This window comes from Berghia stephanieae, chromosome 2 (genome assembly GCF_034508935.2).
Source record: "Berghia stephanieae isolate SIO BIC M18660-M18661 chromosome 2, UCSD_Bste_1.3, whole genome shotgun sequence".
Lineage (NCBI taxonomy): Eukaryota > Metazoa > Mollusca > Gastropoda > Nudibranchia > Aeolidiidae > Berghia > Berghia stephanieae.
This window is the reverse complement of record NC_088361.1, coordinates 18151501-18173717: the sequence shown is the minus strand read 5'-3', so window position 1 is coordinate 18173717 and position 22217 is coordinate 18151501. Positions and strand designations below refer to the sequence as shown.

Below are 22217 nucleotides of genomic sequence, written 5' to 3'. Positions count from 1 at the left end.
AAATTATCATTATTATTATTATTATTATTATTATTATTATTATTATTATTATTATTATTATTATTATTATTATTATTATTATTATTATTATTACTATTATTATTATTGTTGTTATTATTATTCAGATATATATGCAGCTAGCTTTAAAAACAAATAATTGTGTTCTTTTCACTGTAGCTTTGCTATTATTTAAATTTTCTGTGTCAGACAGACAGACAGACAGACCCTGCCAGGCGGAAGGAAGCTCATCGTGAAGAATGGAGGACGACGAGCTGGAGACGACGGCCCACGTCACTCTAGAGGACGTCAATCCAAACTTACTGTGTGGTTTGTGTGATGGCTACCTGATCGACGCCACCACCATCATTGAATGCTTGCATTCCTGTGAGTACTTGTACTTGCCTTGCATGCCGTGCCTCTTCCAATTGCTCCTCCGCTGCTGTCATAGAGAGCGAGAGAGACTGGGAGTGAGATAGATAGATAGATAGAGTTAGTGAGAGAGAGAGAGAGAGAGAGAGAGAGAGAGAGAGAGAGAGAGAGAGAGAGAGAGAGAGAGAAGAGAGAGATTGAAGGATGAAGTAAATTTGAATGGATGAGTATGTATGCGCCTAGAGCTTTATTGTATAGAGGAGTGGGCGCAATATATTTAAATTTCATTATCATTATTAATTCTATTTTATTTTTTTTGACTTGGATGCCATTTTCTCGGAATATGCATGTCTTTGGTGACGAAAAGTTCCAGAGTTGTTTTAGCAACTTAATCAATCTTTGAATTATTCCTCGGCTACCTTCATTTTTTGTTTTTGTTTTTATGACTTGGTTTTGACGACGAAAGCTTCCAGAATTGCTTTAGCGTCGTTTTTATGATTATTTTTTTTTTACAAGATATATGTGTGTGTGTTTGTGTGTGTGTGTGATTTTGTTTGCTTGTTTGTATTCTTGTTGTGTATGGAAACAATCAAACTTTGAGGCCATAGTATATTATTATTGAGTTTAAATTAAGATGGTTGAGGTTTGTACTGGGAGAAGGAGTGTGTGTGTGTGTGTGTGTGTGTGTGTGTGTGTGTGTGTGTTTGCGTTCTTTAAATCATATGGTTTATTATTCATTATAGGCAAACACAGCACTCTCACATGTTCTGAAATAATCCGTATAATGATATGATGCTGTGTCAAAGGTTTCTCTGTGTTGGTTTGGTAACCTTGGACTCACAAAAATAACATTAATTTTACGATAGTTCACGGCATATGGAGAGATTTCGGTTAAATAAAACATTATTCAAAAGCCGAGAATCTGCCAGCACAAAATCAGATAATGATGTACCCTTCTAACTTTAAAAAGCGCCGACCTACTTAAATTTCATTTACAAGGAATTTATTTATTTATTTATTTATTATTTATTTCTGATCGTTCTGTTAGTTTTTGGATTATTGTCCATTTTCATGTTACCCAGAGAAATCATTGAAGATAAAATGTTTCTATATCATGTTTTCCAAACAGCTTGATGTCTTTATTTCTTGTTGATGACACAATTTACATCTCGTCTCTAGTTCAACCATTTCCTCCGCGTCAAACTTTTTCTCCTTGTAAATCTATTACTTTTTTCCCCCGTCTATCTTAATTTCTCCCTTTTTACTGGCGCTGAAATGTCCTAAATGTGTCACAAAAGCTGTAAAGCACCCCCCCCCCCCCCCCCCAAAAAAAAAAATCAAAACAAACAAACAAAAAACAAACTAAAAGTATAAAAAAGAAAGAAAACAAAGACAATACAAAAACCATACAGTTACAGAAATAACCTTTTGGTACGTCTTCGGGTATATCGATTTTTTTTTGGGGGGGGGGGGGGGGGGGTCAGATTTGGCCCAAATTGTTATATATGGTTCAAACATTGATACTGAAATTGGTGAATATAATATAACTAAAGTGAACTACACTGCGTTAATTTTTTTCTCAGGCAGTTAATTTAAAAGTGACATTCCATATCTCTACGAAGGCAGAAATCTGGCATTCGTTTTATTTTTCTCCCCATAAAGTATGGGTTTTTGAACTGTAAAATAAGCAGATTTTTAAAAATTCTAGCCTTTGGTAGGTCTGGCATTCATGTACAAGTACTGCCTGCTCCCTTATACATATGCAGACCTGCCTACTACAACGAAAATTCCGTAATATTACACATTTTTGGTACTAGCCGGAGAACTAACTATACAAAGATCTTTAATTCAATAAAACGCCAAGAACCTCATTGTTGAGGATACCGTGCGCTCTATAGAGTATTATTATTATTATTATTATTATTATTATTATTATTATTATTATTATTATTATTATTATTATTATTATTATTATTATTATTTTTATTATTAGTATTAGTATTATTATTATTGTTTGGAACGTCTTGAAAACGATATTCCGGTACCAGAACTGGTATATAAAGGAGTTTACAGCATTATCTGAACGTATTGAGGCCATGGTAATCTTAAAGGGTACTAGTTAGTTATAATGAAATGTCTATTTGTCCCTGAAAACTACGAATGTTTCCTATATCAGGTAGGCAGGTCGGCATATTGGTACGTACTAACTGCTACAAGTTGTGGGCTGTAAAAAGTCATAAATGAAAATGAATATAACAGATTCAAAATAGAAAAAAAATACAAAGTACGGAACGTTTCGGCTCAAAACGCTTATTTTCAGTCAGCTGTAAAAGCAGTCAAAAACTAAGTAGATGGGCAGAGCCATCAACAAAATCAGTGAGAACATAAATTGCATTGCTTTAAATAAAAAAAAAAAAACAAACAGATAGACGAGGCAATGTATTTATGTTTGTTTTTGGCTGAAGAAGGGTTTTGAGCCCGAAACGTTCCGTGTTTGGTGTTTTGTTCCTTTTTTTTTTTAAGCTGTTCTATTCATTGCTGTATCGAATTTGACGTGTCGTATCCCAAAGGCTGTTTGAACCTCGTTCATTCAATCTTCCCATCTTTTCCAGTCTGTCGTACTTGCATCGTGACGTACCTGAAGACCAGCAAGTCGTGTCCCAAATGTGAGACTCTGGTCCACAAGACGAGACCTCATCTCAATATCCGGTAGGTCTGATTCTCCTCCTTGGGGGAATTTTGTCTTTTGGTTTTCGGTTGCTTATCTTTTCTTTTTTTTTCTTTTTTTTTTTTTCTTCTTCTTTTTTTTTTTTTTCATTTCTTTCTTTTTTTCTTTCTTCTTTTTTTCTTTTTTTTTTTCTTCTCATTGATTCACTTGGTTTGCTTGTTACTAGCTTGTTTGTTTGTTTGTTTTTGTTGTTGTTCTTTTTGACATTGAATAAATGTACTCTACAGTATCTGTAGTATCTTTTGATACTTACAATAACAACACACATACTATAATATACAGGGATGCCAAATGTCCGGGTTTCCCGACTTTTTCCGTTGGGGTTTTTCACACCTCAGTTCACGCCGTCTTCTTCTTCTTCTTCTTCTTCTTCTTCTTCTTCTTCTTCTTCTTCTTCTTCTTCTTCTTCTTCTTCTTCTTCTTCTTCTTCTTCTTCTTCTTCTTCTTCTTCTTCTTCTTCTTCTTCTTCTTCTTCTTCTTCTTCTTCTTCTTCTTCTTCTTCTTCTTCTTCTTCTTCTTCTTCTTCTTCCTCCCATAGCGGGCAGGGAGGTACATACTGTGTCTTCTATCCCCATATATCTATTTTCCAACATGCTTTCTGTCTTTGTCTTGGAATGAGATTGCTTGGTTTTTTTCCTGGCCCTGGTCAGAGTCCTGGCTGGGAGGGAAACAGTCAAATGCATAGTTATTGTTTTGGGAGGTGATATTTTTTTCCTTGTAAATCATCTCTCGGTTATGCATTGTATTATGTTTAGTTTACATATTATATTATATGATTTGTAAGCATTTGAGTGTGTTCCTCTTAGTTCGGGCCTGTGCTTGTGTCTGGATGAGACTTTTGGGTGATCTCAAACTAAGTACTTTGACGGTGTGCTCTTGGAATCTACACCTGTTCCCTATTTGAACCAATTCCCCTTTGTCTCACCTTTTCTTTTGTGCTTTAATTGTAATTCTAGAACTTTTTACTATCCCATTTTCTTCCTTTTTACTGGCGCTTATATGACCTTAATGTGTTGCAAGCGCCGTAAAACCCTTAAAAACAAAAAACAAAAAAAAAAAAACAATCTTCTTCTTCTTCTTCTTCTTCTTCTTCTTCTTCTTCTTCTTCTTCTTCTTCTTCTTCTTCTTCTTCTTCTTCTTCTTCTTCTTCTTCTTCTTCTTCTTCTCCTCAGATAAGCTTATTGTTAAATCGATTCAAGGGGAATAACCACACAAATATAATATTTTCGTTGTACTCGTGTTACCTACTAATAGTTTGTGTTTGTGTTTTGTTGTTGTTGTTGTTGTTGTTGTTCTTGTTTGTTTGTTTGTTTGTTTGTTTGTTTAGGGAGAGAGAGAGAGAGAGAGAGAGAGAGAGAGAGAGAGAGAGAGAGAGAGAGAGAGAGAGAGAGAGAGAGAGAGTATGTATATGTGTTTTAATGACCCTTTCGTCGTGGAATTTTGACTTGCTGATTAAATCAGGGAGAAGAAAAAGAAGCTCTTAATCAAGATGATATTCTACAATAGTTCAAACATACTTCTGTTTTTGAGCCATGGCATGACGGCATTGGCTGGGCATTCGGCTGTGCTCTTTGAAAAGTTGGCCGCTATGCTTTGAGATGTACATTTGTTTTGGATGAAGTCCATGGTTGATGTTCACTTTTGAGTCTTTGAGCCGTAATAATATTATGGACGGGGCACAGCGTGATATCAATCAGTGTCAGTATTATTATTGTGATTATTATTGTTGTTGTTATTATTATTATTATTATTATTATTATTATTATTATTATTATTATTATTATTATTATTATTATTATTATTATTATTATTATTATTATTATTATTATTATTATTATTAATATTATTATTAATATTAATATGTGTATTATTTTTATTATTATTATTATTAGTAGTAGTAGTAGTAGTAGTAGTAGTAGTAGTAGTAGTAGTAGTAGTAGTAATAGTAGTAGTAATAGTAGTAGTAGTAGTAGTAGTAGTAGTGGTGGTGGTAGTAGTAGTACTTTCATCTTTCGGTTACGGACCGACCGCCTTTTTGTCTGTCTGTGTGTGTGTGTGTGTGTGTGTGGTATGACACTCGCTTTGGTATCGGAAGAGCCAGTGGTCGAGTTGACTGCTTGAAAAAAGGTCTGTATGAACTCACATTCTCTCACCACTCAGGTGTAAAATAGGAAACGACAGCGCCGCCTCTCAGCTCTTTGTCATTGATTTTAGCCATCCCTTTTTATGAGCAGTTCTCACTAATTTGTATTAATAAGACTATAAACGTTCAAGGTTACACATCGTTTTGTGTGTTGGTACGTTATATCCGGCTGACGGATGTTGTGGTTTTTTTAACTAAACGCACAGCACCAATATTATGTCAGTGTGTTTTGCATTGGTTTACATATTATGTGGTCTAGTGGTATGACACTCGCTCTCGGATCGGAAGGTCCTGGCTTCGAGCCTTGCTCGGCGCAAAATTGAGTCCTTGGAAAAGGCTCTCCACTCACATTCTCTCACCGCACTCAGGTATAAGATGATTACCTGGCAGTAAACATCTTCTTTCTGTCCGGAAAAAATTGTAATATCACCCAACACACGTCATGTCCCGTCCTAAATGTTAGATGTTGCTATTTGCCAGGGACCCCTTGTAAAGCGCTTTGAGCGCGTTTAGTGGATATCGCCCTATATGAAAGCTGATTTTTTAATTTAATGAACCATTACGGGGCTTGTTTGACTTTCAGTAAACTCACAGTAACAATTTTTTTTCCTACCTGGAATAGAGACAACCCATCCATTCATCCTTCATGATAAACCGTATGATAATATTATAATCAATATGTACTTGTAATTGCTTTGGTACGACCTGTGTGTGTGTCGTTTATTGTGTAGGTTTTGACACACTCCACGAGGAGTCTTAGTGATGAGTCTGGAACAGGAACTCTCAGTCAGGCAGACATTCTCAACAAAGGCTTTTTGCCAGACACTGGGCTCACGTGGTGTCTTGTGAGACATTCGTTCTCTCTCTTTGTCTCTCTCTCTCTCTCTCTCTCTCTCTCTCTCTCTCTCTCTCTCTCTCTCTCTCTCTCTCTTCTCTCTCTCAATATCTCTCTCTTTCCTCTCAATATCTCTCTTTATCTCTATCACCCTCTCACTCACACTTTCTGTATCTCTCTCTCTCTCTCTCTCTCTCTCTCTCTCTCTCTCTCTCTCTCTCTCTCTCTCTCTCTTCCTCTCCCTCTTTCTTTCTCTCTCTCTGTGCGCGTGTGTGTTTTTAGTTGAGTTGTAAAATAAATAGTTAATTTTGGTACACTATAGTCGCCTTTGGGGGAACGTAATTAATAGAATTGGAAATAGATGGTTCACATTTGTACCCAAATGGGACCATAATATTATAGAAATTTTTATTATTATAATATATATATATTTAGTATATATAATATATATATATATATATATATATATATATATATATATATATATATATATATATATATATATATATATATATATATATATATACACCAACAAACTGGCAACAGCACTGCAACAAAAAATGAGGTTTTATATATTATTTAGGGCAATATCCACTATAGGCCCTCAACGCGCTTTACAAGGGGTCCCTGGTCAACAGCAACATTAACATGCAGGATGAGACAGACTGATCGGCAATATTACAATTTTGGGTACTACGCAAACTCGGAGACCCAAATAGTTTTGGGAGGGGGGAAACTTTTTTTTTTTAATTTTTTTTTTTAAGTCTCTACCCTCCCAAACCCCCTACTAGACTTTATTTGGGTCCCCGAGTTTGCGGTAGTACCCAATTTTGTTCACACAGAGACAACAGTCTTGACGATCAGGTACTCATTTTCACCTGAGTACCGTTATGGGAGAATGTAAAATAAATCTTGGAGAGCAGTGTAATACAAACACACACGCACACACAAACCCGCAGAGTATAAATTTTGATATTACGAGCATTGTGTCATGCGTTTGATATAATTGGTGTATTGTGCATGTGCGATTATTTCATGTCATTGTTGATGTAGTCAGTGTGTCGACATGAGCACGCGCGGGATTCATCGTTTGTTCTTGGTAGATTTACATTATGTGTGTATGTGTATATATGTGTGTATTGATTTGGATGAGGGTTGTGAGTTGAAGGTACAATTCAATAGGCCTAGGATCATTTCGAAGCCGCCTGCCATTCGATAAGGACTACATTATAATAATAATTTAATATTAGCAATACCTGATTCTGATATCGGATTCACAAACGTGGTGAGTTGAGGATGTTCTCTCGTCGTGTACTATTGGGATTTTGTGTGTGTGTTGAGACATCGCCTTTTGCAATAACTAATTATTATTATTATTATTATTATTATTATTATTATTATTATTATTATTATTATTATTATTATTATTATTATTATTATTATTATTATTATTATTATTATTGTCTAAATAAAATACCCATTCTGCCGTTTTATTAAAGAACACAATATGTGCTATTTGGTTACAATTGGATTCAGTAGTCTAATGTCACGCCGCCCGGCAACGGCGGACATCTTGGTTCTAAACAAAGAAAATCACTAATTTTTATTCTTCATGCTGGCTAGAACAACTTTTCATATGCCTTGTGATCAGAATTTGTAAAAGTCAAAACATGATCAAATTTATGTTGTTTTTTTTCTCTGGATACGCTTTTATGCTCGCCTGGTAAATATTTCATATGGCCGTCCGCCATTGTTCCGAGAGTTTAGAGCCAGTGTACTAAGTTACCATGCGTCATTAGGAAGGAAGTGACGTTACGACTTTTGAAGAGTATTGCATATATATACTGTGTCTTTAAAAGCATTGGCAGCATTGTTCTAACGCTTGATGAATAGACCTACACAGAAATATATGTGTAAACTTTTAACGTTTATAATATGATCGAGGAAATCGTGTGATGACTAGTCACCCATTTGGCGGTATGAAGACAATAGCAATGATCGGAGAAAGGTCGGATTCATTCATGTACTGTTTATAAACAACCAACTATGTTTGTCCGAGCACGTGTGAAGGTGTGTCACAGATTCCATGTTTTGATAGGTCAAAAATCTACTTGTTTTTTTGTTTTTTAATGCACTCAGTTTGCAGCCTAAGCCTGTTAATAATAATAATAATAACAATAATAATAATAATATAATAATAATAATAATAATACTTATAATTACTATGCATCCCAAAAAGGAAATTTTTTGTACAGACGTTATAATTTACACAATAAGATAAAAATACAATGGAAATAGGATGTATATATAAAAAAGGAACAGCTCCAAAACCAGAGCTGCGCTTTATAATATGAATAATTTCAACACTGTAAAATAGTTAAAACTGTCACTATAAATTGAAATTTGAAAAGATTGCAAAACAAATAATTTACATTTTTTGAAAGTAAAAATGCGAAATAATTATATAAAATGATTATTGCTTGTTGTTATAAAGCCTAATACTGGACGGCAGAAAAGATTTTCGATGCCTCTCTGTTTTCTTTGAAATAGAGAAAGGGCGACCACTTCTTTCTGACATAATAACTGATGGTCTTAGTGGATGATACTGGTCATTTAATATTTTAGTTATTTTATTTATACAAAATTTCTCGTATAAAAGATCTACATCGTCAACATCATTTATATAGCGGTTAATGGATTTTTTAATATTTGAATTTATTTTGTTCCTTTCCACTACTAAGCAATTGCCTCCCCAAGCTGTTATACAAAATGACAAAACACTTTCGATTACTGCTCTATAAAATAATGTGCAGAGGGTTTTATCTTTTCTAAACAGAGAATTTTGATAAAAAATATGTACCTCTGCACATCTTATGCCTAATTATTTTCAAGTGTTCATCCCACTTGAGCCTGTCATCAATTGTTACACCAAGGTATTTGTAGTGAGGAACTCGCTGGACGAATTGGTCCTTTAATTTTAACGGTTCTATCGGTTCCTTCACTCTCCTAAAGTCAATCACTAGCTCCTGTATCTTGCTTATGTTAAGCTCTAGGTGGTGGGCATCACACCAAGACACAAATCTATCAATTTCTTGCCTATAAGCCACTTCGTTGCCATTTGTTATGAGGCCTCGAAGAGTGGTGTCATCTGCAAACTTTATTAAAGGGACACTCAGGTTTTTACTTCTACAGTCATTCGTGTATATTGTGAATAATACAGGGGACAATACACAACCTTGAGGAGCACCAATATTTGTAGTTATACAGGAAGATATGTTTTGTCCTAATTGAACATAGTGTGCTCCTATCCGTAAGAAATTCGAGCACCCAAGCAATTATATGCTTGTTTAAATTCAGACTAGTCAATTTTTGAACAACCAACTGAGGTTGCATTGTATTGAACGCTGAAGAAAAATGTCCAAAAAGCAATCTGCAATAGCTCTTAGCGTGATCCAGATGCCTGTAGGTGTTGTTTGTAAACAGCAAAATGGCATCCTCACGCCACGTCCTGGTTTGTAAGCAAATTGATGACTATCACTCAATGGCATAAACTGGTTCCTAATTTTAACAAGAACAAGTTTTTCTAAAGATTTCATGACTATTGAAGTCAGTGCAACAGGTCTGAGATCGTTCCTAGATTCAAGGTTTTCTTTTTTTGGAACAGGAATAATTTTTGAAGTTTTCCAAATTTCAGGGATCGAAACGCACTGGAGGGACCAGTTAAAAATATGTGTATATGGGGGAAAGCTGATGGGCACATTCTTTTAATAATTTTCCTTTCAAGCCATCCGGCCCAGCAGCCTTCCTCTCGTTTAGTTTCGAAAATACGAATCTCGGTTCTTCTTCACTGACCTCAATAGTCATTTCATCTTCCAAAGCCTTGTCTAATTTATGTTTTTCATTTTCAATATCCAATTTGTTTGCTGTGTCGAAACGTGAATAAAATTTATTTAGAGTTTCAATTTCGATTTCTTCTGATATAATCGTGGGCTTTGGATTATAGTTAACATCAGTTTTAAGCCCCCGCCACGTGTCCCGTATATCCCCAGAAGAAAAGCATTTTTCAATTTATTTTTGTACTTGTCTCTACAACTAGATATTCCTCTCTTTATCTCTTTTTGTTTTGTTTTCAGATCTTTTTTGTTTCCACTAGTAAAGAGAGTTTTATTTTGGTTCAATAAAAGTTTTAGATCTTTTGTTGTCCTAGGCTTGTTGTTAGGATAATATTTTATTTCTTTTTTTACAAGACACTAGCTGCTGTTCACAGAATTTTAAATACTCACTCACACAGTCATTCAGCTCATCCACACTATCACATGATTCGATAAAAACATTCCAGTCAGTGCATTCAAAACAACCACGCAACTCCTCACACTCACACACTTTCGTTCATGACCTGAACACACTTCACTCCTGGCTTACAACGTTTGATGACAGGGCGATATATAGATAGAATGCGCTTGGCCAAGGAGTTCACAACATTGCCATCCGGAAGTATAACGGATCAACACACAAACTCTGTGTAACCATGAACTTTTATAGTCTGGTTAATACAGTTTAGTGAGAACAACTCACAAACGCGGATGGCAAAAAAATAACAAAGGCCTGAGTGACGTCATCTGCATACTATCTATAGGTAATAATAATAGCATATTGTGATCCGATGAACCGAGTGGAGCTCTTGGAAAACATTTATAGGACTTGTCAACATTACAGAAAAATAGGTCGAGGGTCGATTTGTCAAGAGTAAAGCAATGAACAAATTGCGACAGTCCAGGAATTATTATATTATTGCAATGATTAAAATCGCCAGTCACAAATATTATCTATATTGTTGGGGTGACACCAATTATTGTTTATGTATACGCACACACCACCGCCCCGTTATTTGTTTGAACTGTCTCTATCGGTCCCGTGTAGAGAATAGTTGTCGATTTCGACGACAGATGATGGTGTGTTGGGTGTCAACCAGGACTCTGAGTCTGTTATACATATAATAGAGGCTTGTCCATGAATGGATAGTGGCTATGGTTTAACCCATTGTGGTCAATTCGAACAAATTATTGGGGCCGACTGATTCGTCTACTTGGCATAAATGGATAGTGGCTATGGTTTAACCCATTGTGGTCAATTCGAACAAATTATTGGGACCGACTGATTCGTCTACTTGGCATAAATGGATAGTGGCTATGGTTTAACCCATTGTGGTAAATTCGAACAAACTATTGGGGCCGTCTGATTCCTCTACTATTGGGGCCGACTGATTCGTCTACTTGGCATGAATGGATAGTGGCTATGGTTTAACCCATTGTGGTAAATTCGAACAAACTATTGGGGCCGACTGACTCGTCTACTTGCCATGAATGGATAGTGGCTATGGTTTAACCCATTGTGGTCAATTCGAACAAACTATTGGGGCCGACTGATTCGTCTACTTGGCATGAATGGATAGTGGCAATGGTTTAACCCATTGTGGTAAATTCTAACAAACTATTGGGGCCGTCTGATTCGTCTACTATTGGGGCCGACTGATTCGTCTACTTGCCATGAATGGATAGTGGCTATGGTTTAACCCATTGTGGTAAATTCGAACAAACTATTGTGGCCGACTGACTCTTCTACTTGGCATGAATGGATAGTGGCTATGGTTTAACCCATTGTGGTCAATTCGAACAAACTATTGGGGCCGACTGACTCGTCTACTTGGCATGAATGGATAGTGGCTATGGTTTAACCCATTGTGGTCAATTCAAACAATCTATTGGGTCTGACTGACTCGTCTACTTGGCATGAATGGATGTTGGCTATGGTTTTAAGAAAATCCAAGCGATATTACGCTAAATGAAGTTTTTATTCCAAATGAAAACGCGCGAGTGCGAAGAGATTATGCTACGATTCAATTACTGGCATTATAAGATCGTAGATGATGATTATGAACGTTTCGGGTCAATTTTTCGTCAAAGTAAATGATTAGATTTGATATGCCAGACAGCTGGACCAAATGGTTTGTGTTATAAGATAAATAAAGCACAAGATATTGTCGGGTTGACGTCATCGATTTGAGGATTGTGGTTCAGGTTTCTTACAAGTTTTAACTTTTTTTTCCCACTTTTTTTGTGTGTAATTGTGTGTGTGTGTGTGTGTGTGTGTGTGTGTGTGTGTGTGTGTGTGTGTGTGGATTTGTAAGAGAATCGTGTATTCAAAAATAATAATTTCTTTACACGCATCTTCAGTTTGGAGGAATAGGGTGATGGAAAATAAAGTTCTTAAAACTCAGGGATGGATAATATATTATTATAGTACTATGGCTAAGAAGGTCTACATCAAGAACAACATTTTCCCTTAGACCTTTCTCTAATGCAGATCCAAAAATCTGGTTTTCCCTGTCACCATCAACCAGAAACTCTCCAAATTTTAATTTTATTTTATTTTCCCTTTGTGAATTCGTGTTTTATTGTAAAGTGCCTTAGAGCAGGAATTCGCGCTATCCAAATGATTTATTATTATTATTATTATTATTATTATTATTATTATTATTATTATTATTATTATTATTATTATTATTATTATTATTATTATTATTATTATATTCAAATTGAATTACACTGCTCCACTCCATTCTCGCACGTTTTGAGCACTTTAGGTGGATATTGAGCTTTATAAAAGCTCAAATTTATAAAAAAAAATTGTTATTTTACACCTGAGTACGGTGAGGGAATATGAATAAAGGGTCTTTTCCAAGGACACATCTATGCGCCGAGCGAGGCTCGAACCCAGGACCTTCCGATCCGAACGCAAGTGTCATACGTCAAGATCACATAGCCCCCCTAGCCCCCCCCCCCCCCCCAAATCGATATCGATCACTCCTCATTTTCTAAATTTTCATTTTCTTTTCTTTTCCAACTGGACAGGTCGGATAAACTTCTACAGGACTTGGTCTACAAGATTGTCCCTGGTCTTTATAAAGGTAAATATTTCACAAATATTTAGTATTACCTTCAATGACGGATTTGCTGCTGCTGCTGCTTATTATTATTATTATTATTATTATTATTATTATTATTATTATTATTATTATTAAATTATTATTATTATTATTATTATTATTATTATATTATTATTATTATATTATTATTAATTATTATAATTGTTATTATTGTTGTTGTTGTTGTTATTTGTAAACATTTGAGTGTGTTGTTCTTCTTAGAAGGGACCCGTGCTTGAGTCAGGATGATACATTTAGGTGATCTCAAAACTAAGTACAGTGATATTATGCTCTTGGAATCTACATCTGTTCCCTATTTGAACTATTTCCCCTTTGTCTTCCCTTTTCTTGGATAGGTACTTCATTTGGAATTCTAGAACTTTTGACCACCCCATTTCTTCCTTTTTACTGGCACTGATATGACCTAAATGTGTTGCAAGCGCCTGAAAACCCTTAAAACCAAAACCAAAAATTTAAAACAACGATTATTTCCCTTAGTGTCATGGTGATAATATATTTTTCTGTTTTAGTTTTATCAGGTATTTTTCAAAGTGGTTGTTTCAATGTTAGTTTTATTCGATGGTATTATTTTCCCCTTGATTTTCACCTCTCTGTTATGTGTTGTTGGTTATATTTTACTGTTTTGGATATAATAATAGTCTTTAGACATTTGAGATTCTGTGCTGGTGTCTGGGTGAGACTTTTACCTGTAGGTGATCTCACACTAGTGCACTGTGGGTGTGCTCACTATTCCTTATTTGATTCAATTGGCTTCAACGTCACTTCCTTCAATGACGCATATTAACTTAGTAACTTAGTAGCTCTAAACTATCGGAACAATGGCGGACGCCCTTATGAAATATTTCTCCGACAAGCATAAAAGTGTAACCAGAGGAGAAAAACATTATAAATATGATGATGTTTTAACTTTTATACATTCTGATCACATGAAATATGAAAAGTTCTAGCCAACATGAAGAATAAAAAGTACCGATTTCCTTTGTTTAGAACCACGCTGCTCGCCGTTGCTGGGCGACGTGACATCAGACTCCGACTATTGAATCCAATTCCCCCTTGTATTGAAAAAAATATTTTTTCGAAGTTCAGACCAACTCTAGAGCATTAAAAAATAGTGAGCTTTTATATAGCGCAATATCCACTAAATGATGTGTTCAAAGCGCTTTACAAGGGGCCCCTGACCAACAGCAACATTTAACACATGTAGGACGAGACATGACGCCTTTTAGGCGATATTACATTAATTTTCGAACAGAGACAACGCTGTTAACGGCCAGGTACTCATTTTACACCTGTGTACGACGAGAGAATGTGAGTAAAGAGCCTTCTCCAAGGACTCAACTGTGCGCCGAGCGAGGCTCGAATCCAGGACCTTCCGATCCGAAAGCTAGTGTCATATCACTAGACAACATAACCGCACTCGTTTTCTTAAAATAAATATAGACTTTTTGACGATCCCATTTTCTGTCTTTGTACTGGCGCTGAGATGACCTAAATAATTATGTGACGTAAGCACCATAAAACCCTTTAATGAAATATTTATATTTAAAAAAAATATTAATTTGGTTTTATTTGGTTGAGTTTGAATATGATACCTGGTTCTTGCTTTTCTTGATAATCGTTATTCAGTAACTTTCTTATTTAGAGTCTCTCTCTCTCTCTCTCTCTCTCTCTCTCTCTCTCTCTCTCTCTCTCTCTCTCTCTCTCTCTCTCTCTCTCTCTCTCTCTCTCTCCCCCTCTCTCTCTATCTCTCTCCCTTTCTCTCTCTCTCTCTCTCTCTCTCTCTCTCTCTCTCTCTCACACACACACACACACACACACTGTCTCTATCCATTTAAAAAATGTTTTGGGCACACGTTTCGGATATCTTTAACGTGATTTATTTTCTCTCTCCAGACGAAATGAAACGCAGGCGAGAATTCTACACAATTAATTATGAAGGTAGGTTTTTTTTTTTCTCTCTTTCCTATGTATATATTTATTTATATAGTTTCTTTGCTTACCTTTTGAAAAAATATTTTCTCGTATCAAAGTTAAGATAGATAAACGTTTTCCATTAAAATAAAAATTTAAACAAAGGCTACTTTTCATGCCCCCATCTAAGCGTAGACATCGTTCCCTTATAGCCTGACACTGATAAAAAAAAATGACGTCAAAAGACAAGTCTTTGGCCACAAAAGAAAACAAATCGTGAGTTGTATTCAATAGTTCAACTAATGGAATCACTTGTTTCCTTGAGCACCACTAACGACAACTCACTAGAGGGTTCAAAAACATAAAAAATGACGTCAAACTGTAAGTCCTAGTGGATTCTAGTGTCAGGCTATAATATGTTAACGATGGCTACGGTCCTATTTTCAGGCTCTTATAGTTAACGATCAAGGGCCTGAATTAGGCAACACGCAGTCACTCAATCACTATGTTGGGGGGGGGGGGGGGGGGGGGGGGGGTGTCATTATTACTACTAGTGGAGAACCCGCATTTTTTTCGGAGCAATAAAGGCTATCAGGAACAGGCAGTCATCTATTATACTTATTCTACTACTGTATTGTATTTTTAGATTTGCCGGTAATTCTGAGCTCGGTGATAAAAAAATTTAACATTGGCTTTACGGAGCAAAGGTGGTCCCCAATCCTATTTTTAGGAGAAAAAAAATAGATTAGAAAGATTATCATTATTGGATAGTATCAAGAGAAATTTAAGTTTACGTCATCATTTTTTTATTACGATGAGATTATTATTACTTGATAGTGTCAAGAGTGATTTTAAATTACGTCATCAATTTTTGTTGTGGATATGCTAGAATTGCATCGAATAAATTATACTCGCAATGAAGGGTAGACGTCAAAAAGGACTGAGTATTACGACCTAGCAGATTTTCTTCGTATTAATTTGAGTCAACAGACGATAGAATTAGCCTGAAATATATAAGAATAAGAAGGTTTGCAAGTTACTCGTACATCAGTCTGTAAAAAAAGTTTTATAAGTTTTAGATTTGCCAGTAATTATGTGCTCGATGATATACATTTTACATTGCTGTTCGGAACAATGTTGATTTCCAACCCTATATTTTAAAAATATTATACAATATTATGTAACATTGAGTTAGAGGGTCAATGTAACTTAACTCAATCGGTGGATCACCGATGATGATGATGATGTTGATGATATTATGATGGCAACAACAGCAATAATAATGACAATTAATTATAATGATGATAATAATAATAATAATAATAATAATAATAATGATGACGATGATGATGATGATGGTGGTGGTGGTGGTGGCGGTAGTAGTAATAATAGCAGTTGTAGTATTGGTTGCAGCAGCGACAGCGGGACGGAGTATTGGTAGGTTGAATGTTAGATGTTGAGAACTTAGCCTGGTTGTTGTCCGCTTTGTGACGCTGCAGTTTTGGATTGTACGCTGACATTTAAGGTTGTATTTAAACATGTTGCTTGATTTAGGTTCTTTTTCATATTTTTCCTCCCTTTAAAAAAAAATTTTTTGGTTTTTTTTTTTACAAGATAGACCCCGAGGACAATAAATTGCCCCAGGAGTGAATGCAGGAAAACATTTATTTAAAAAAAAAATGTATTTTGTCAATTTCATGTATTTTGTGTATTTTCCAGACGCCCCGAAACGGCCCAGTGAGGATCGTGGAGATGAAATGAGTGACAGATTCGTGTTCACCCAAGAGGAGCTCATCAGTCTGACCCTACACTACTGTCCCAAGTAAGAATGACCATCTCATCATCTAGGTCACAATAATGTGCTCGGGTTAATGATGGACATTGACCCGTTATAACTCATTGCCGTAACCCTAGAAAAAATAATTAGGTCAGAAAACTCGTCCTTCAAAATCGCCATCGATTTAATCGAGCCTCATCTTGACAACATTTCTCAAACCTGGGATTTTAATGAAGACTTCGCAGAGTCCCAGGTTTAAAGGGGGTTTTTTTTTGTTCACCCCCCCCAAAGATGAGGGTCATTTAACTCGATCGATATTTTAAGGTCTATCTCTATATTTCTGGCCAAATGTTTAAATGCGTGTTTTTTCAGAAAAGTGAGTGGATGTTGATAATAACAAGAAAAATGAAGTGAGTAGGAAAGTGCCAGAAGACAATAGAGAATAAAAATATCGCGGCGGCGATGGGGGCTCGAACCCGCGACCTTACACTGGTATGACAACTCCGCCTGGCCGGGGAGAGCGTGATGTTTCTACTGTATGAGAGCTATGGTGGAGTCAGGCTCTCCCCCTGGCCAGGCGGACATGTACCAGTAGGGTCGCGGGTTCGAGCCCCCATCGCCACCGCGAAATGTTTATTCTCCATTGTCTTCGACTTTCCTACTCACTTCATTTCTTTTTTTTTTTTAAACCTCAGGAATGGGAGATACCCAATGTTTGTCGTCACTTTGCCAATTTAGATTCATCTCCGTCTTTTAAATACGACAATAAACAGGTATAGGTATATTGACCTTAAAATAATGAGTAAATAATTAAATAGAATAAGAAAAAGAAAAAATAATACTGAATAAATTAATTAATAAATAATTTCTTGTAATGCACATTTTTTACAGACAACAGCAGTTAATTGGTTAAATAAATCAATTGTATCCCTTTTTTTATTCTCTCCTTCCAAATCTTCTAGATTTGAATGACCCTGACGTCACTTGGCCTTTCTTTTTTGTTATGATATTGCTTTTAGACTGCCAGCTGTGTGATTGTGATTAGTTCTCATTTCAGGCCCCCTTACAGATTATAAACACATAGTTGAGTCCTTGGAAAAGTAAAGGCTCTTTACTCACATTCTGTCACCGTACTCGGGTGTAAAATAAGTACCTGGCTGTTAACAGCCTTGTCTCTGCTGTTCGAAAAAAAAAATGTAATATCGCCAAACAGGCGTCATGTCCTGTTCTACATGTTAAAGTGTTGCGGTTGGCCAGGGGCCCCGTGTAAAGCGCTTTGAGCACGTTTAGTGGATATGCGCTATATAAAAGCTCAAAAGAGAACATAAATGGTTCAGGTTACTCATACTTTGATCTGGCGGAGTTGACCTATTTACTATAATATTCTAATAATGAAATACAACCGTGGCTTCATCATGGGTGCCAGTTTTCCGGTTCATGCCTGAATTCCGGTTTCGCGATATCTCGAAGTCAAATACCTCCGGTTTCAGTGTTTTGAGTAAAATGAATAACCTAATAGCATCGGTAAAAATTCGAAAACGTGATTCAGCCACCTTTTTGAGTATTTCACTATGTATTATAAGTTGGTTTTAAAATCAAATTAATTTCCTCGTTGTGTCAATATATTTGCTGTGTAATCATTTAATAATGGTATAAAAACGATGATGAAATAAGATTAAAGTTTAGGCCGCATTTTCAGTAGGAACATTTTCAGGTTTGGCAAAGTGTCGAGATTTTAGTTTCAGGTTCAGCACTTCTTCCTGCTGGCTCCCATGGGCTTCATAGACCACCCTGGGTAACTTGGGCCACTTACTGAAAGTACAACAGAATGCTTATTTCAAAAGTTAAATTACATGTAGCTTTTACCCTTTAAAAACATTTAAAAGACCCCTATAGATCTCTTTTGTTTAGCTTAAAAAAAATAAGCAATCATTTATTTTTACAGCAAACGGCCTAAGTTACCCCGGGTGGCCTAAGCAGGCCCCGGTTGACGGTACAGTTAAAAAAAAAAAGAGAAAAGGGCTTTAAATAGCGCAATGTCCAATAAACGTGCTCAAAGCGCTTTACAATGGGTCCCTAGCCAACAGCAACACTTAACATTTAGGACGGGACATGACGCCTGTTAGGCGATATTACATTTTTTTTTTTTGACAGAGACAATGCTGTTAACGGCCAGGTACTCTTTTTACACCTGAGTACAATGAGATAATGTGTGTAAAGAGACTTTTTCAAGGACTCAACTATGCGCCGAGCGAGGCTCGAACCCAGGACCTTCCGATCCGAAAGCGAGTGTCATACCACTAGACCATAATATAGCCGCACAGTACAACAGTTCAGTACGTGAATGGAACAATCTATCACGTGACATAATAGACATCACAGACCCCGCATCATTTCAACGCGTTTTTCACATATACACAAGGACACAGTGGAAGTGAGGGAGGGGGGGGGGGGGTTGAATGACTGAAGTCATGGCCCTCTATAGAAAGTATGCGCTTGGCTAAGAAGCTCATAACATTGCCATCCGGAAGTATAACGGACCAACACACAAAACTGTGTGTATCCATGAACGTTTATAGTCGGGTTAATACAGTTCAGTGAGCATTACTCATAAACGCGGATGGCAAAAAACAATAACAAAGACCTGAGTGACGTCATCTTCGAACTATCTATATAGAAAGCCGTGTTGGAGTGACAGGATTAGTGTGGCCGACCTGCTTACTATTACGAAAAATTCGTAAAATTACGATATTATGACCCCAGTTTCGGAACTTCGTGAGCATCACTGAGTCATTAAAAGTTATTGAAACTGAAAGCTGATGCCAGACTATATATACTTTTAAGAATTTTGAAGTGTTGTTTACTCCTTGTGAAGATTATTAAAGTGAGCTTTTCAATTTTTATCTCCCCTAAATGACGAATTTTTAGATTGTGAACTAGGCAGGCCTGGTATGATGTGATAGAAAACCTTGACGTGTTTACGATTTGGGCACAGCGTGTGTGTGTGTGTGTGTGTGTGTGTGTGTGTGTGTGTGAGTGAGTGAGTGAGTGATTGAATGACTTGAGTGACAGGATTAGTGTGGTGTGATAGAAAACCTTGACGTGTTTACGATTTGGGACGATGGGCACTGTCAGTGTGCCTTTTGCATCGTATGGCCTTGAACTTGAACCTGAACAGTGTTGGTGTATTCAATTGTAAAAAAAAAACAAACAAAAAAACCAAAAAGACTCAACAGATTATAATATTTTTATCCATTCGCTTAGTCCATACCGGCAAGTTTGATGTTATTGTTGCAATGGCATTTTTGTGTTTGACCTCTTTCCTGTCACGTGTTTGTGAGTGACGTCATTGTGAATGAACTCTTTCGATTCTTTTCAGCAACACAAACGAACGCAGTTTTCATCGAATTTTCAAGACGAAAGAGGAATTCAAGACACGGTTGGAAAGAAGATCTAAGGTATGGGAATGTTGTTATGGCTATTATTATCATTATTATCGTTATGGGCCATGTTGTATGTTGTCTTTGGATTCATTTGTTTTTATCGTCGTCGTCGTCGTCATCATCATCACCCCCGCTACCGCTACCTTTCACCACCACCAACACCACCACCACCACCGTCGTCGTATATCATCATCATCACTACTACCGCTCCTACCGTGGGGTAGTTGCACACATATGTAATGGCTTATGATCGCATAGTGGTGTTTTTCATAGATGGTAGTATTATCCTTTGCGTCGTGTTGTAGATGTTAATAATGACGAAAGAGTTCAGGGGCCGGTGATGATAATTGAATGCACAACATCAAGACATTCAAATAAAAGTCCAGATTCCAAGTTTCATTTCTTACAGTTTTATTTGTTTGTGATAAATTCAAAATCCAAATCATGATAAATTCCAAATCCAAATCAAATAGCATTGTCATAATTCAATCAGTTTCATAAATTCCAAATCCGTAAAATCAGTCCACATGTAAAGTCAGTTTGCCTAAGTAACCATTTTCAATATACGTGGAATATTTCTAAGTCCGTAAAAGCAAATAAATGATGGTGAGCACAAAAGGTTTAAAGTGTGCAACTCATGGTCAAGTAGAATCAGAATCCTAATGTAGAATCAGAATCCTAAGGTAGAATCAGAATCCTCTCGTTTTCCTCCAAACATCCTCTTTTATCCCTATCAAAATTTTACCCACAGTTCCATTGTTTCCACGCCCCCTTGCAGTTATTGACAGTTCCCTGTCAGTCTATAATCCAACCCCTAAGAGTAAGACCAAATCATAATCAAACCTGAAACGTCAATTCCTACATATTGATGTTAAACCCCGCCTTTTATGATATAACATTATTTTGATAAATGCCCCTTTCACCTGTTTCAACACCCCTAAACCAATTTAAGAATGATTGATTAAATAGTACTCAACATGATAACCTGTCCAGTAACTTTGACACAAACGGTCTCAAGTAACCTGGACATAAAACTGCGCACACGTGTCATGCGTCTCAAATAGCTTGGACATAAAACTGCCCACACGTGTCATGCACTGACCAAGCTTAACTGATATGCCTGCACTATGTACTCACTAAACCCATTTGCTGATATATATAATTGACAGTTTTGCACCAAATTTCTTAGATAACCTTTTGCATAGGCTTACTCTCTTACATACGCCCCTTTCTTAGAATTTAAATTGACTTAAAACAATTTCAATTAAAAAAATAACAGTAAGAGATTAAATATATATCTAATGTCGAACTAAAATGCAATAAACAAATGTAAGAAATAGTCTATATTTTTTAAAATGACAAATACTTATACCAGTTAAACATTTAACAACTTTAAACTTTAAATTCAAAAACACCAAAGTTGATTACAACATTCATATATATCGATTATAGGTTTTAAAGTATTAAATTCACAAACATCAATTTTGATTACAACATCTAGATAGATATATATCGATTATAGGTTTTAAAGTATTAAATTCACAAACATCAAATTTGATTACAACATCTAAATAGATATATATCGATTATAGATTCTTTTTTCTTTCAAATTACAACATCAAATCTATCAAAAAGAGATTAAAATTTAGATTTACCAACACCAAAATTGATTAAAACATTTATATTTATCGATTAAACTTTTTTAAAGTATTACAACATCGACAGTAAGATATCATTTATTTAAAAATTCAAAGAAAAAGTATCTTTTCACCTTAAATTCCATCTTCATAGCAATAAAAGTGTTTAATTCTCGTCATATCCCATCACACATACATATTATTGCGTGAAAAAGGATGGTTCAATTTCCATTTGTGATATACTCACGTTATCTTATTCAATCTCAAATTCAACTCTATACGACATGGGTGATAATCTCAGCTTCCATGTATGTTTACTCATTTACTGTCATCTCAAAACCAATACCTTTGACATTCCCTTATATTGT

The 22217-nt window shown here is 35.9% G+C and overlaps 1 protein-coding gene across 4 annotated transcripts in view; it reads left to right on the top strand.

Annotated features, from left to right (window-relative positions):
- The window catches only part of LOC144964420 (uncharacterized), a 64830-nt gene that overhangs the window by 22525 nt on the left and 20088 nt on the right, over nt 1–22217 (top strand). For 2 of the 4 annotated variants that reach the window (XM_078898656.1, XM_078898659.1), the window contains exons 2-7: nt 208–384; nt 2982–3078; nt 12987–13042; nt 14975–15019; nt 16712–16814; nt 20149–20227. In XM_078898656.1, coding sequence (XP_078754782.1) covers nt 258–384; nt 2982–3078; nt 12987–13042; nt 14975–15019; nt 16712–16814; nt 20149–20227 — 507 coding nt within the window. In that variant the 5' untranslated portion in view covers nt 208–257. The remainder of the gene's footprint in view (nt 1–207; nt 385–2981; nt 3079–12986; nt 13043–14974; nt 15020–16711; nt 16815–20148; nt 20228–22217) is intronic. The other 2 variants (XM_078898657.1, XM_078898658.1) reach the window with 1 other exon arrangement.